The sequence below is a fragment of the Copidosoma floridanum genome, unplaced genomic scaffold (genome assembly GCF_036245765.1).
Source record: "Copidosoma floridanum isolate Cflo_tuat_1 unplaced genomic scaffold, Cflo_Japanese_pri ptg000024l, whole genome shotgun sequence".
NCBI classification, from domain to species: domain Eukaryota; kingdom Metazoa; phylum Arthropoda; class Insecta; order Hymenoptera; family Encyrtidae; genus Copidosoma; species Copidosoma floridanum.
The window spans coordinates 61,743-77,776 of record NW_028321901.1 but is presented as its reverse complement, the minus strand read 5'-3'; the positions used below and the strand labels follow the sequence as shown (position 1 = coordinate 77,776).

At 35.3% G+C, this 16,034-nt stretch overlaps 1 protein-coding gene across 1 annotated transcript in view; it reads left to right on the top strand.

Annotated features, from left to right (window-relative positions):
* Positions 1–15,527, top strand: part of LOC106639756 (abl interactor 2-like) — a 71,279-nt gene extending 55,752 nt beyond the window's left edge. Inside the window, exon 2 of the mRNA XM_023390759.2 lies at positions 14,851–15,527. Coding sequence (XP_023246527.2) covers positions 14,880–15,527 — 648 coding nt within the window. The 5' untranslated portion in view covers positions 14,851–14,879. The remainder of the gene's footprint in view (positions 1–14,850) is intronic.
* The last annotated feature ends 507 nt before the right edge of the window (positions 15,528–16,034 follow it).

Genomic DNA, 16,034 nt, shown 5'->3' with positions numbered 1-16,034 from the left:
GGTGTCGTGTTTGATGAGTCGGTTGCACACTACGAAATTCATGCACATCGACCCCACATTGCATCAGCATTTAATAGCAGTGATGAAATTCGCATCTTAATTCAACATCAAGATTTATGTCTTTTACCCTCTCAAAGTTCCCTACGTATTTCTGGACGTATAACAACTGGAGATGATAAATCTCTTGAAAAAACAAAACTAGTTAATAACGCCATCTGACATCTGTTTGAAGAAATATGATATGAACTAAATGGTATAGAAATTAATAGGTGTAAGAATGTTGAATTGACAACTTTAATGAAAGGATGGATATCTTTCTCTCCCAGTCAGAGTTTGATGCTTAAAAATGCTGGTTGGATAGACATTGAAGAGAAAAAATCTATTATCAATGATCATTCTTATTTTGAAGTGTCAATACCTTTGAGTATGATATTTGGTTTTGCTGAAGACTATCTCAAAGTTGTGGTTAATGCAAAACATGAATTAATTCTCACAAGATTAAGAGATGATTTTAGTGCCGTGATACAATTATTCGAAAATCAAATTTTCGAAAAGTATAAGCTTAAATTGACTCAGATTGAGTGGCTTGTGCCTTACATAACTGCATCAGACAGACGAAAAGTCGTTTGCTTGATGTTATTGCAAAAGACAAGCCTATTTCTATGAGTTTCCGCAATTGGGAGTTGTATGAGTATCCTTTTTTGCCAAAAACTTCTAGGCATGTGTGGACTGTCAAAACTTCCAATCAGTTGGAAAAGCCTCGTTTTGTTATGTTGGGCTTTCAGAATAAGCGAAAAAATGATCCTGCTTTTAATGCCAGTCTCTTTGATCACTGTAATATCAGCAATGTAAAGCTATTCTTAAACTCACAGTACTATCCTTATGGAAATCTTAAACTTGATATTAATAAAAATCAGTTTTCAACATTATATGATATGTATTAGAATTTTAAAGCCGCCTATTACGGGAAAGAACCAGAACCTATGCTGAATAAAAAAGATTTTATCACACACATGCCTCTTACTGTAATTCACTGCTCTTAGCAGAATGAAGCTTTTAAAAGCGCGCCAGTGGACGTGCGCTTAGAGTTTAAAGCACGAGAGAATTTCCCGGAAAATGTATCTGCTTACTGTCTCATTCTTCACGATCGCATCGTAGTGTACAATCCCATTAGTGGTGACGTGAGAAAACTTGTTTAAGCACATCTTGCCGTGTGGTAGTATAAAGAAATTACCTCCGTCTTATAAGCTGATGAGAATTTGTGTATTGCTTCAGTTATCCTGTGACGATAGATCAGGCAATATCAACAACATGGGTCCGATCTTTAGCAATCCAAAATATGAGAGCCTCAGTAAGAAGGAGGAGGAGAAAGATAAAAATAGCCGAAAATCTCTTTTAGAAAGCACGTTGAGGCATCTCAACCAAAAGTGAAGGAAAATTATTATTCCGAAAATATTCGCTCTTATCCAAATAAAGATGAATATGATATATTGAAAAAAAAAAATCAAAAACCATAAAATTCTTGTGTATTTTTTTTTTTCGAAGCTAGCAAAAATATATGTGTATTAAATATAACCATGAAATTTTAGTGTATTTTTTTTTTCTGAAGCTAGCAAAAATATATGTGTATTATATCCACATATGATGCTGGTACATTATACGCCTAAAAAAAAAGCGAAGAGTTATCGACCACGCCTTACACATACGTGTATCCTAGCATGACTCGTTGCACCCGCTCTTGCTAAGAAAAAAACATTACACTAGTACATTATACGCCTAAATAAGAAGCGAAAAGTCATCGGCCACGGCTAACACATCCGTATGGATAAGAAATAATAGCTCCATTACTTGGCAAAGTACTGCGTTGAGTAAGCCAATGTTGGTCGCAGTTAAACGGGATACGCGATCCGCTACATCCACTGATAAGAAATACACGTTCATGCTTGATCATCTTCCTTTCGCGCTGTACGTTGGGCTTGTCACACCTAAACCTTTCGGACCCATCCTGATGACGTTGGAGCTTGATTCGCGGTCGGAAAGGAAGGGAGCTGTCAGTACCATCCGACGTCACAGCATCCGGAAGAGGCCCCCTTTCCCTGACGTTACCATCCGAGTAGTCCGCACCACTTACCGCGCCTACCGCCCGTGCCCCTCCTCCCACCGCCCGATCAGCCTCTCTTCCACCACTGCCTCATCAATAACCATGAAATTCTTGTGTATTTTTTTTTTTCGAAGCTAGCAAAAATATATGTGTATTAAATACAACCATGAAATTCTTGTGTATTTTTTTTTTTTTGAAGCTAGCAAAAATATATGTGTATTAAATTTAAAGTTTTGTTATTATCGAAACCCATTTACATACTATCCTAAAAATCTTAAACTTAAATTCATAAGCTGGCTGAATTTCTTGGCAAGGTACTGCGTCGAGTAAGCCAACGTTTGTCGCAGCTAAACGGGATACGCGATCCGCTACATCCACATATGATGCTGGTACATTTGCACGCCTAAATAAGAAGCGAAGAGTTATCAGCCACGGCTTACACATACGTGTATCCTAGCATGACTCGTTGCACCCGCTCTTGCTAAGAAAAAAATATTACACTGGTACATTATACGTCTAAATAAGAAGTGAAAAGTAATCGGCCACGGCTAACACATCCGTATGGATAAGAAATAATAGCTCCATTACTTGGCAAAGTACTGCGTTGAGTAAGCCAACGTTGGTCGCAGCTAAACGGGATACGTGATCCGCTACATCCACTGATAAGAAATACACGTTCATGCTTGATCATCTTTCTCTCGCGCTGTTTGTTGGGCTTGTCACACCTAAACCTTTCGGACCCATCCTGATGACGTTGGAGCTTGATTCGCGGTCGGAAAGGAAGGGAGCTGTCAGTACCATCCAACGTCACAGCATCCGGAAGAGGCCCCCTTCCCCTGACGTTACCATCCGAGTAGTCCGCACCACTTACCGCGCTTACCGCCCGTGCCCCTCCTCCCACCGCCCGATCAGCCTCTCCCCTACCACCGCCTCTCCTCTACCGCCCGATCAGCCTTTCCCTCCACCACCGCCTCTCCTCCACCGCCTCTTCTCCACCCTCAGCTATAGCTAGAGCCTCTTCCCTCACCACTACCTCAGGGGAGAGCTGGGGGGGGGGTGCCAGAACCGCCATGGTTTACCTACTTGTACTCTTATTATTTAGTAGCTTATAATATTCCTTATTTTTTTGAACTGAAATATTAAATATTGTAGGTGAATGTCCCATTTTAAAATTATCGATAAAAAAATACCCTCTATTCACTTTCACCAACGTACAATATGCAATAAAACAAGATTTAATTAACAAACACAGTATAATAGACATAAGCAATAAAACACACATTTGGGAACTAATCAAAACATTTACTTTAAGTATAGCCAGCATCCATCACATCTACCAATTGATCAGGGACAGTAATTTGTTGTATACTATCATTAATTTCTTCGTTACTTACATTCGTTTCAATAGCATTACTCATACTAGCATTTGATTCAATACAAGTTAAATCCTCGCTTACATTACTATCATTCATTCTACTAGCACACTAGACTATGTCGTGGTCTGAATTATGTAGATACAGCTCTCCCCTACAATATAATTTTTTGTAGGACCTTAGAAACATTGATACGCAAAAAATGACTTAATTTATAAACAAAAAACAGCATATATACATGCAAAATAACCAATGCCTCTCAACCTTTCACCACTCCAATCATTACGAGACTTACAAAATTACATCACTGAGACAGCAATGAATGCAGTTGTCCCTTGTACGAAATATTAGCCACACAATTACATGAAAATTCTGTAAAAATAACAAAAAAACAAAGTTAATGTTTTTAATCACAACAATACACAATCCTGCAAACTGTATATTATCATAGAAAGCCACACGAGAGACATGTATTTAGCAGAGCTAGCCTGCAGCCTGCACTGCAGTACCTGTACACATACAAGGCGTTTCACGCGAAAGTCACTGTTTTCTGCTCATTTTCTCGGCCTTATTACTATACTAAAAAAATGTTGCAAATAGCATTTTCGATGTATTTTTCAATCAGCTTTTCGATGGTGTGGTTACTTTTCCAAAAAAATTTTATTTTCACTGAAAAAAAACATAAAACATGCTATATCGTGAAAGAGGCATTTTTAGTATTTTTTTTTTGATAGGCTAGATAGAAAGCTGAAGTTTTTTTACATTGAAAACGTCTTTTTGCACAGTGTGCTCTCACTGAAAAATTTGAGTAAAACAATACCAAATAGTAGACGTTCGGCCGTCTGAACGCTCTCCGAAGGCCGGCTCCGCGCCGCGCTCCGCTTAAGTTAACTAATATTATTAGTTTTGTAGCATATTTAACAATAAAGTATGCTTCTCCGTTATTACTTAACATAGTATTATATGATTCAAATAGAATCTTTGATTTTTTATATGATTTTCAGTTAGAATTTGTTACCATCAGGGGTATTATTTTAATAATTATTATATATTTAAATAACTATTTTCTTTAAATTCGATCGTTTAACATAAATTTGAATTTTAAACTTTCGCGCGCAGCACCGACTTCCAACTAGTACTTGATAGTACCACCTATCGCTCGCCAGGTGGCGACCAAAATCGCAAGTAAGAAAGCGAAGTAAAGTATACAAGGACTGTGCGACGACTGATTGTATCGATCCGAGATATGCAAGTACGTGTATTGCATATCTCCTAAGCCACTCAAAATTACTTAAAGTACATATTCAATAAATATCACTGTACCAATACAAGACAATTTTTTTACAACTTCTTTTTCCACCAAAACTTCTTCCTAAGTCCTATCTTCGTTTCTGGGTGCTCATGACCTCCCCCCCTGTAACTCAGGAGTGGAGACAATTGACCCCGGGCCAACAAATCGACGATTGTATCACCCAGGGATATGCAGTAGTCACCTCCATTGAGTTCCAACCCAGGAAGGCAACTCGAGACGTGGCGATCCAGTTCCCGGAGGATTTCTTTGAAGGTACAACCTTTCCTTCCACCGGTCAGCATAGAAGCGACTTCACCCAGAGGATTCGGACCACCCCACTGAAACCAAGTACATTTGTCTTTCGACGACCACCTCCACCCAGTACACCCTCACCAGCTACAAGCCCAGAGGTGGTGGAGGATCCCAAGCCACTTATCCGGAGTGTCGTCCAGGTATTACCCCCACTCCAAAACCCCGAGACCTCTCGATCGAGAGACGATCATCGAGGCGAGTCCAAGAGACCTCGGCGAGGGTAGGAGAGATGGTGACAGGTTTTATGGAAAATTTGTAATATAAAAAAAAAAAAAAAAAAAAAAAAAAAAAACCCATTGGTCAACCTGGCGACCAACCCATCAAGGCCTTTACGCATCACTGCTCAAACGCCACATCTCTTCTATGAGTCGGATTCCGAGGAATCAAACGGAGCCACTACAGCAACAACATCGGACATAGTTCCACTATCGTTGTTTAACCTACAGAAAAGGCTTGAGACACGTGAGAGTGACTCCGATCTCTTCCAACTACACCCCCTTGTTCAAAGTCGCCCACCTCCAAAGGCCTCTTTAAATTTTAAGAACCGTCTGAATATTAAGTATATTTTAGTTCTAAATTTATTATAATTGCCTTGCATATTTCAATTTATTTATACAATAAACAATCATTTTTCATTAATCCACTAAAAAAAAATCTTAAAAGTGGAGAATTTATTGTTACTTGTGATTTTTCGGAAAATTATGCGTTTGTTACACAGAATGCAACCCAATCTTTTCATTGGAACAATAACCAAGCTTCTATTTTTACAGTTGTCATTAATTATAAAGAAAAAGATGTTCTTAAACACATAAGTATTGCTGTTAATATCCAATAACCTAAATCATGATACAATTTCTGTACATGAGTATCAAAAAGTTATGATAAATTATTTGAAATCCAAGTTTGTGGTAAACAAAATTTTTTACACAACTAATGGGGCCAGTCAACATTTCAAAAATAAGAGCAGTTTTAGAAACACAATTTTCCAGTCTTCAAGTTTTTTTTAATAACCGAATTTTACCATCAGAAAACTTGTACGACTGGGCAAAGAATTATTTTAAGGAAACAAAAGTTTTTTATTTAAGTAAAGAGTCGTATGAAAAATGTAAAATTAAACTCAAATCTCGAATTTATGAAGCAAAATTAATACCAAGTACCTAGCGATTCCATGCTGTCATTACAATCGATGATAAAACTATACATTTAAAAAAAACATTTATGAGATCTGAGTATCAACTTTTTACAAAAAAAAAAATAACAAAACCAATCAGCCTACATCTCGAACTTCATCTAAAAATAAACATAATAGAAAATATTTGTGTAGAAAGTATTTCTAAATTAATAATATTCATAGTTAACTTGATCGCAGCGTGGCGCCGCGCCGGGCCTCGGTACGTGTTCAGACGGCCGAACGTCTACTCTTTAGTATTGTTTTACTCAAATTTTTCAATGAGAGCAAACTGTGCAAAAATACGTTTTCAATGTAAAAAAACCTCAGGTTTCCATCTAGCCTATCAAAAAAAAATTTGAAAATGCCTTTTTCGAGATATATCATGTTTTGTATTTTTTTTTTCTGTGAAAATGAAATTCTTTCGGAAAACTAACCACACCATCGGAAAGCTAACTGAAAAATACATCGTAAATGCTATTTGCAACATTTTTTTTAGAGGAATAAGGCCGAGAAAATGAGCTGAAAACAGTGACTTTTAGCGCTCGTGTGGCGGGCCTGGGATGTTTTTCATGAAACGCCCCATACATATATATGTATAAATTTTAATTTTACATTATATAAAATTTTATTTAATAATTTTTAATTAATATTATTATCAATTTTATTTTTAATATTAAATTTCTTAAAATTTAAATTTAATGATTGTATTGAATGGTAATAAATTCATTAATTAAATAATTTTTTTAAAATCTGATTTGTTACTTTTACGTTGAGTAGTATACATTTAGAGTTGTTGGGAGCAGGAAACAGGGAGGATGTATAAATAAAAGTACGCCGTCGTTCACTATAAAATTCTACACTATAATATTCGTTATGTCAGAGTTACAAAATAAGTGATTGCTTTTTAATTTTAAGATTCACAGTGCACTGGAAAATAAGCCAAAATCATGCACGTGCTCTTGGCCGCGAGCAACGTGCAGAGTCTTTGGCTCTTATCAAAAGTAAGTAAGTCGCGGCAAGGTGTCGATAACCAGTCTGCTGGCAGAGCTTGCTCACATCCGTCGCCTCAGCTCTAGCGAGCTTTTTGCTTGTAGGAGAGCGAAAGAGACGTTTGCAACACCTCGTTGATCAATCGAAGTTCCGCGGGACGTTCGTTAGCGGGTGCAAAAGAGAGGCTTGGCGAAGTTAGTCGAAGAAAGACCTTCTCGGCAACAATATCTGCTTGCGTGGACGGTGCGAAGTTTTTATGTCGAGCTGGGGTGCCACGTATATATATATATGTATATATATATATATATATATATATATATATCTGATTAATAAAACATTTATTTATTGAGAATAAATGTATAATTTAATATTAATATAGTGAAAATTTAAATCAGTAATAATAAAATATCAGCCTCATTAAATTTTCAGCCTCCATTGCAAGGTCTCAAAAAAAAAATATAAATCACATGGTACTCCTAGTTCCCCTTATATCTCCAAACTCGCTGCGTTGTATTCAGGCTGTGGGGATGGACCAGGATGACCATGATGCTCTAGTGCTGGAGGTAGACGTGCTCTGGTTGATGTGGCAAGACCACTGCATTTGCCCAGTCCCACGTGTCGCTCATGCCACAAGTTGCCAGGATTCTACTGCCGATAATTTCCGGCGCCTCAGCTTTATCGAGATTGATGTATACTGGGAATATCGCCCGGAATCCTCCCATTTCAAGGTGATGATCCAAGACATCACGTCGGGGTCACCAATGTAGGAACTAGATCCAAGACATCACGCTGGGGTCACTAATGTAGGGACTTCAGGCCTACTATATATATATATGTGGCACCTGAAGGATACTATTGTCCTGGAGGAAGGCAGGAATGACCTGGAGCAAGAGAGATAGACCTTAGTTATGTGAACTCGTTTATTGTGCTATAGTCTAACCGACTTGGTCAGTGGCTACATGTGTACTGCTGTACATATAGCTTTAAACTCACTCTCTCTCTCCTTGTTCTGGCTTATGTGGAGTGGGGGTGACTACCTACAATATACTTACACTCATTGCTTGGACGCGACAATCGTCTTTTGGTTTATTTTCTGTTGGTACGCTCAACTATACATAAAATGTTCTGAACCTCGTAGTAGACATTCAGTATTTCAAGGTTCAAATAGACGTAGCGTTGCCTAAAAAAGTTGCTATCGTTACTTTAAACAATGAATTTCTTACACATTGACTAGCAACACCTCCTTGTTGCTTGCGAAATTGAGTAAGGAGGTATAACATCACAATATTTTGTTGTCCCGACATCATCATAGACTTTATTTGTTTGAGGGTTAAGTACCTTTAAAAACAATTTTTTTTAATTTTGAATGATAATGGAACAAACATACGCAAAATTTACATCAGAGGTTGTAAAAAGTGGTACGATTTGCACAAAATTACGAATTGTGAAGTAATAAGTTTAGAAAACGAGACCGACTACTTTCCTATAAATGCCTCAACAGTGTAGAAGTATTGCATGCATCACGAATTGGAACCAGATTATCAAAAATATCGATGTGCCTTAAATAATGTTTATAAATTGAAGTCTTGGCTCTGTTAACTTAATTTTGTCAAGAAATTATCAAAAACTGTAGGAATTAACCATGAATAATTTGTAGATACTGCAACACCTCTCGCGAATCCCTTCGCATACTGTGGTTGTATTCCTGCCTGATCAGATCTCACAGGTGTGGACGGAACCGACAACACTTGTCATAAACACTGATAATCAAACAAAGCAAGGTACTGATTTGGTTGCTATGTATGCTGATGAATAAGTTGATGCCTTTTATTTCGATGGATATGGTGTACAACCCTATATACCAGATCACATTGACCGTTAATAAAATTTTTTTTTGAAAACTGCGTTAAAATACGAAGCAGCTTCAACGCCTATCCTCAAAAGTACGTGATCAACTTTGTTTAATGTTTCTGTTTTACATTAGACATGGATTGGGTTTCTAAAAATTACTTGATAATTTTTTCCGATGATTTGAAGAAAAAACAACGAAAGTGTCAATTGTTTCATTTCGTTAAGATATAATGAAAAAATATAAACTATATGTCGGGTAGTGGTAGATGTTTAATAAAATGCTTAGAAAGTAGTTATAGTAAAATGTCGTTGACATGAAATTTAACTCTATACTTTTGTCATGTATCATTGTAATTTTGTGCTTATTACTTGTAGTCTGCGCATTCCAAACAATGTTGCTACGGACTGTTATAAATTCTAAGAAATAAAAATCTTAGCATTTTATAAGCCTACCTTTGAATATTTTGTAATAAAAGTCACAGTCAGCATTTTTGTACTCTGGCGTTTATACTCGCTTTTCAAGTAATGTTATTCAAAATGCTTGATGGTGCACTTTTGACAAGCTCAAACGTGATTTACTACCTCCAAGCGTCTTTAATACCCCTGATTTATCAAATAATAAGTAGCATAATATTGTGCTTCAGCAAAAAAGCAGCTAGTCTCTGGTCAATCATGTGAGAGTTCATTTATTGCAACGGGAAGAAAATGGGGCCTGTGAAAAAAAGAGTCTTGAAGAGAGAAGCTTTGGATCAGTTCACCTTAAAGCAGCATCAACAATCATCGCTTGCTAAGATTATTTGCAAACTTTACGGATCAAAGAAATCAGTTAGTAAGAAAATTAATTGTTGTTTTAAATACGAAAAATTGTTGGACAACAATTGGGAACTTATCATTCGCCTGTTGGGCGTAGATTTCGAAGGAATTCCTTTTACAGTTTCTAGTTAGAGCGAGTTGGAATTGGCCTTCTCCGACGTTAAAAAATATTTTACGACGGATAACAGTAAACTGTAAGATATCAAGATTTACTGGTCTAACTGGTTTTTGAAGTTTAGGATGAGCTATAAGGAAAAAGCTATCGAGATTAAAGAAATAAAACGACAAAGTGAAGGAAAAAGAGCTGCAAAAAAGTATCATCGAAGTTTAGTGTTGAAAAAAGTAACGTTCGATTATTTACACAAATTTATTGTAAATTATGTTGATTTTAATTTACGTTAATTTAGCGAAGTATCAGATTATATGCCTATCGTAGCGATGAAATTTTAAGACTTTATTTAACTATATGATAGTAGTGTGCTTTATGCAAATGAAGCACAAATTGATTACTACACACTTGAAGTCGTTAAAAATATTGTGAGTGATTTAAATGATAATGATGTGCAGAGTATGTACGAAAAAAATTTTAGCACATGAAATTGTAAAACAGGAGACTGACAAAAGATCTTATGCGCGGACAATATAACGTCTTTTCATGTAAATGCCCTTGTAAATGCTATGAATTACAGAAATAAATAAAATAAATTTATTTATCTTGTTGTTATTTAACCGTAAAGTTATTCACTTTCTTTGTAACAATGCAAATTAAAAACATAAAATATAAGTAAGAACGCCGAATACCCTTACAGTATTCTCGCTTAATAATAATTAATATAGTCAAACACATACACAAAGAGCCAATCATATCAATAATTAGGAAAATGTGAGGAGGGGTAATTTACGGTGGCCTGTCTGGAAAGTCTCTCCAGTACAGGTGTAGGAGGAGGGGTGTTCCCCCTCATATAATAAGTGTACGGTAGCTCAGTGACTGTACCCGGAAACTCTCACGGGGTGTTAGTGGGTTTGTAATGAGGGGCTACTGTATCGCAATATCTACTAACGTAACTTTTGTAGATTTTCCATGCTTTTGAGATGCACACTTATAACAAAAGGAAGTTATGCAGACTGTCCACAGAAGTACAACTACGTTCTTTTTATTACCATTGCATTAATTTCACTTTTTCAAATGTCTTTATAAGTCACTTTTTATTGAGACATTGTTTGACTCATTTCTTATTGCTTTTTCTAAAACAGTAAGTGGGGGAGATAGTGGGGAAGGGAAATAAATTTCGAGGCAGTGAAAAGCGGAGAGTGTAGAGAAAATTTTTTTCCTGTTTTTTCAGGGAACATCTAAAGATGCGTGAAGTATTGTGGGAAAACCTGGAGCGAAAACTGTTTACCTAACACAACGTGACTATTTATCGTAGGACGATTTTACACAGTTTCTTATTGCTTTTTCATAATAACTAAGTGATGGCATATGTAGGGAAGATGGTGGGTGAGCAGTATTATTTTATAAGTGATGAAAAAAGTCTGGGGAAGCGTAATGGAAGAATAACAAAAAATTTTTCAAACGAATTACTTGAAGTGTTACAGATGTTTCAAAAACTGTTTTCATCGAGAAAAAGTTCCTATGTAACCCTGGCTGTTTCGGGGCGAGTTTTTCCGTGGAATTTTCCTTCAGAGTAATTCCAGGGTTTTTTCCTTGCCCCACAGGTCTTGAAAAAAAAAAAAAAAAAAAAAAAAAACTACTTGAGAAACTTGTAGGAACGATAATAAGCTTTAAAAAAACCTTTTTTATGTAAGTTAGTTTTATAAACTTCTTTATCTTAACACAAAAGCTATTTGTCTTCAATGTTTGGTCAGGATTTTCACTTTTTGATTATAATTTTAATAGATCTACTATTTGATTATATGAATTCGAAGTTTTCTTTTTTTTTATTTTTCTTACTAAAAAATATGTATTTTTCTCGAAGTCATATTTGTATTTGAATATTTAAAAGTATGTTGACACATTTTAAACTATATGAATTCACTGTTCTATTAGATTAATATAGGCAATAAACGGCAACTATCGTATAAGCCCATTTGAATAAGAAACCTACTTATAAAAACTAATCTTATTGATTCCGAAACAGAACGTTATAGCAATTTTTACTTAGGTTTGATTAGGATTTTAAGATCTTAGCTATAGCGTCAACTAAGTGCACCAAAAATTGTTTTGAGGGTAGATAGAAAAAAACAGCCTTTTCTTACTGAATGGTAAGAAAAAGCCTTATCAGATTCCGTAGCAGAAAAGAGATCCTCTTTAAAGTAACTGGCAAGATAGAGCAGTTAAAAAAAATTTTTCCTGCAGTTTTAAGATGATAATTATGATATATTGTAATATATGTATAAATAAGAAAATGTACAAAAATAATCTATTAATTGTTGAGTACAAATTTTTTTGGAGCACATTCTTAAGATAAAGCTTATTTTTCTCTAAATTTCATGTAATTCCAAAGAAAAATCATAAGTTCAAGTTTTAGTGGAGGTAAGACATTTATTATATGATTTACATGTTAAAATGGAATCTATATAGGGGGAGAATTTTCTGAACTGCCCCAGCGCCACCGCAGCCAGGCCGCGTGAGCGAAAAAGACGACTTTTTCATCTCGTCATTTGAGCCTGAGAAAAATATTTTAAAAATCACAAAGGCATCATTCTCCATGCACTTTTTTCTCAGCTTTTTCATGGTGCTATCAGTTTTCACAAATTTTCACTCTATAACCTATAAAAATGCAAATGTTGGTAAAAATGCGTTAAATCTCATAATGAACAATTTTTAGAATTTTGTTGACCATCTAGATCGAAAGATGAGAAAATTTCACCAAAGTATAGTCAATAAAAAAGAGGGATTTTTTAATATTTTTATGTAATGGACCAATGAATGAATAGGTGCGAGTCACCGTGCGGTATTGGTGGCTGCTACGCGCCCGCCACCGCTCCTAACGCTGCCACACACCGCAAGACACTTTTATTTATCTATTTTTTGATGATATAAGTAACAGTTAATAAATGTAGATGGAAATTTAGGAATAAGTAGACATGTAAGTAACAACATAATATTTTACTATTAACAATTAAAGAGAAATAAGTTTACATTCATAAGAATTACTAAATTTCTCTGTAACAATTCCTCTTCAATCTTGAAATGACCGAAATCGAAAAATTTTTATCCTTTATAAGATTTAAAATATTGCGAATAAAAAGAATTTGTCCAATATATGACGTGTGTTTTTGCTACCACTTTCTGACTTATCGTCCTATGCAAAAGTACCGTAATAAGACTCTTTTTCGTATCTGCTTGATGGTCCACTATCTCTCCTTCCCTTATCGGGTCTTATCTAACTGGAGTTTTGTGTCTAGGATAGTAAATAATATTAGATTTGTTATAATTACATGACGAGTATTTATTCATTCAATCTCTCCTCACCCGAGTTCAGTTAAAGCACTTATTGACAGTCTCTTAATCGCAACTTTAATGAAGGCAGTGTGTCTACTTTGGTCTAAATAATAGGATTTTCACATTAAGTCTGTGGCCCTTAACTCTCCGATCTTTCAGGTCTCCTTGTGCCACAAATCTTGCTCAAGGTATTCCCTCCCACGCTTGTTCCTGCTCTCCGTCTTTTTCTCTTCAATTCATATTTGCTTTACTCTTATTCTACCATCTCAAATATCTACTCTACTCTTACTTGCTCTCTTCTTTTCATACTTTTGTGTCCCAAATGACTTGATCTTGACTAAATCTCGCTCTGCCCCGCTCCGTTGATCTACTTTTTCAGGTGAAGCTATATGTAGCCTACTGCCTTGTATCTGCACCGAATCACGTGCCGACCATTCCTCCAATTTATCCTTGAAATATCCCCGCATGTCACGTTGCGCGCGCACTCACTTCTCTTGTTCTTTATTTCCCATCGTCCATTCTTGTTCTCGTTGGCGTCTTTTACAAATTCTCTAGCCAGGGACACGCAAATTTTACAGAGCAACTGGAGATAGCACATGCCCCCCCCTCCCCCAATACTAACTCTTTCACTTATACGTACTTTCAAAACGGAAAAAGATCGTGTATCCCCTCGTACTATCTTTTTTTTCGTTTTTATCGGTCCCTTTCTCGTTCCTCAGTAGGCCAACTCAAGGGCCTTGATTCAATTACTAGGCCCCTTCTTATCTGCTTGTTTTCTCAATTGTGTTGCCGCTGCAGCGGTGCCGTGGCACTTTAATTTCCCATATACTCCTGAGATTCATTCAACCCTCCGGGACTCTACGCATCGTCTTCCCTTATTCTTGAAGATTACTACTACAACAGAGTGTACGAAAAAGGTTATATACATTGCCATTAGTATACATGTGTCTGATTCTACATGCTTGGATCTTGAGGTAACTTATCAGTATTAGATTGGGACTGTTAGGTTAGGATCTGACCAGAATTAAATTAATCATTTTAAAGTGTGTTTTATAGACAATTTAGGTTAATAAGATTATTAATAATGTGTCTTTTTTGAGTGTCAAAAAATAATTGTCATTTAAATTTATGTATTAACACAATGTTTGTAAAAGGTGTATTTATGTTTTTTATTTTCTCAATAAGTTGAATGTTACGCCACATGAATGCTCTTACTTCAATATTCAAAAATTTTATTTGCTTGGTTCTAAAGCAGACGACATATCTGAAACTTAGCGTTATTGTAGATAATTTATTAATACTTAACTTAAGCATGATAATTGCGTATCTTGTATATCTTAACTCTTAAAATAAAATTTTTATTAATTTACATTGTTGTTAAATCTAATAAGTTTTCAGTGCATTAAAAAATAAAACAAATATAAATGTATCAATAAAATTCATTGAAAAAATAGAAAATCGAAACCTATAATAGAAAATTTAATAATTATTTCTTAATTGTAGGTCTTGTTCTTCGAAGAATAATATAGATTATGGCTGAATTAGTAGCTCTTCTTCATCATGAAATCCCTGAAGGACGGAATAATCTGGCTGATAGTCATACCAATCTTGAAAGAGTTGCTGATTATTGTGAAGCGAATTACTTTCAAGCTGAAAACAAAAGAATCGCTTTAGAAGAAACTAAAAACTATACTACTCAGTCACTAGCTAGCGTTGCTTACCAAATAAATACATTAGCCTATAACTTTTTGCAGTTACTTGACTTACAAACCAGTCAGTTATCAGAAATGGAAAGTCAAATAAATCATATTTCACAAACTGTAATGATTCATAAAGAAAAAGTAGCTAGAAGAGAAATTGGAGTCCTTACAGCAAACAAAATAACTTCCAGACAATACAAGATTATCGCTCCAGCTAATCCTGAAAAGCCCATTAAATACGTTAGAAAAACTGTCGACTATACTATTTTTGATGACTTGGGTCACGGTGTAAAAAGTATTGGAACTCCAAAAAGTAAAAAAGGAGGTAGTCAAAGTAGCATTCATAGTTCTGGTGCATCTTCCGTAGGCTCAGGCTTAATTTCAGCAGTGGTTGGACCTGCTCCAACGACTAAACCACCAACACCACCGCAAGTAGGGAGGACAGGTAGTTTAATTATTTGTGGTTTCAATCGTTGTTAATTACAATTTTTTACTTGAAATTGATGAAGTAAAGCTTGAAGGTTTAAGATTATTATACATTCTCTCCAATTATTTCCTTCGTGTTAATGTCATAAGTTTGTTTAGTTTGTGTATAAGTATTTGCATAGTTACATTTATCATAGTTTTTTTTTTTTATAAATATATTTTTCTAACCCCACGTATAAAACTTTTTAATGTATATTACGTATAGACTATTTTAAAATATTTTCTTAAGTTTCAATCAGCTATTTGTAGAAAAAGTTTATACTGAGAAGCCTATAAATGTTGTTCACGCAGATCGTAAACTTTTCAAATCTTATCTTTATTTTTACTTTCTTTTTGCATAGTTCACTCGATTAAATTGTAAAATATCTCATAATTATATTAAGTGTAACTTTCTCTTATAATTTGAAATCATCGCTTATCAATTTTGTAACTTTTACTTTACATTCATACTTAGTTTGATTTCAGGCTTAACACCATCTTAAATCTGATCTCTTCATTATG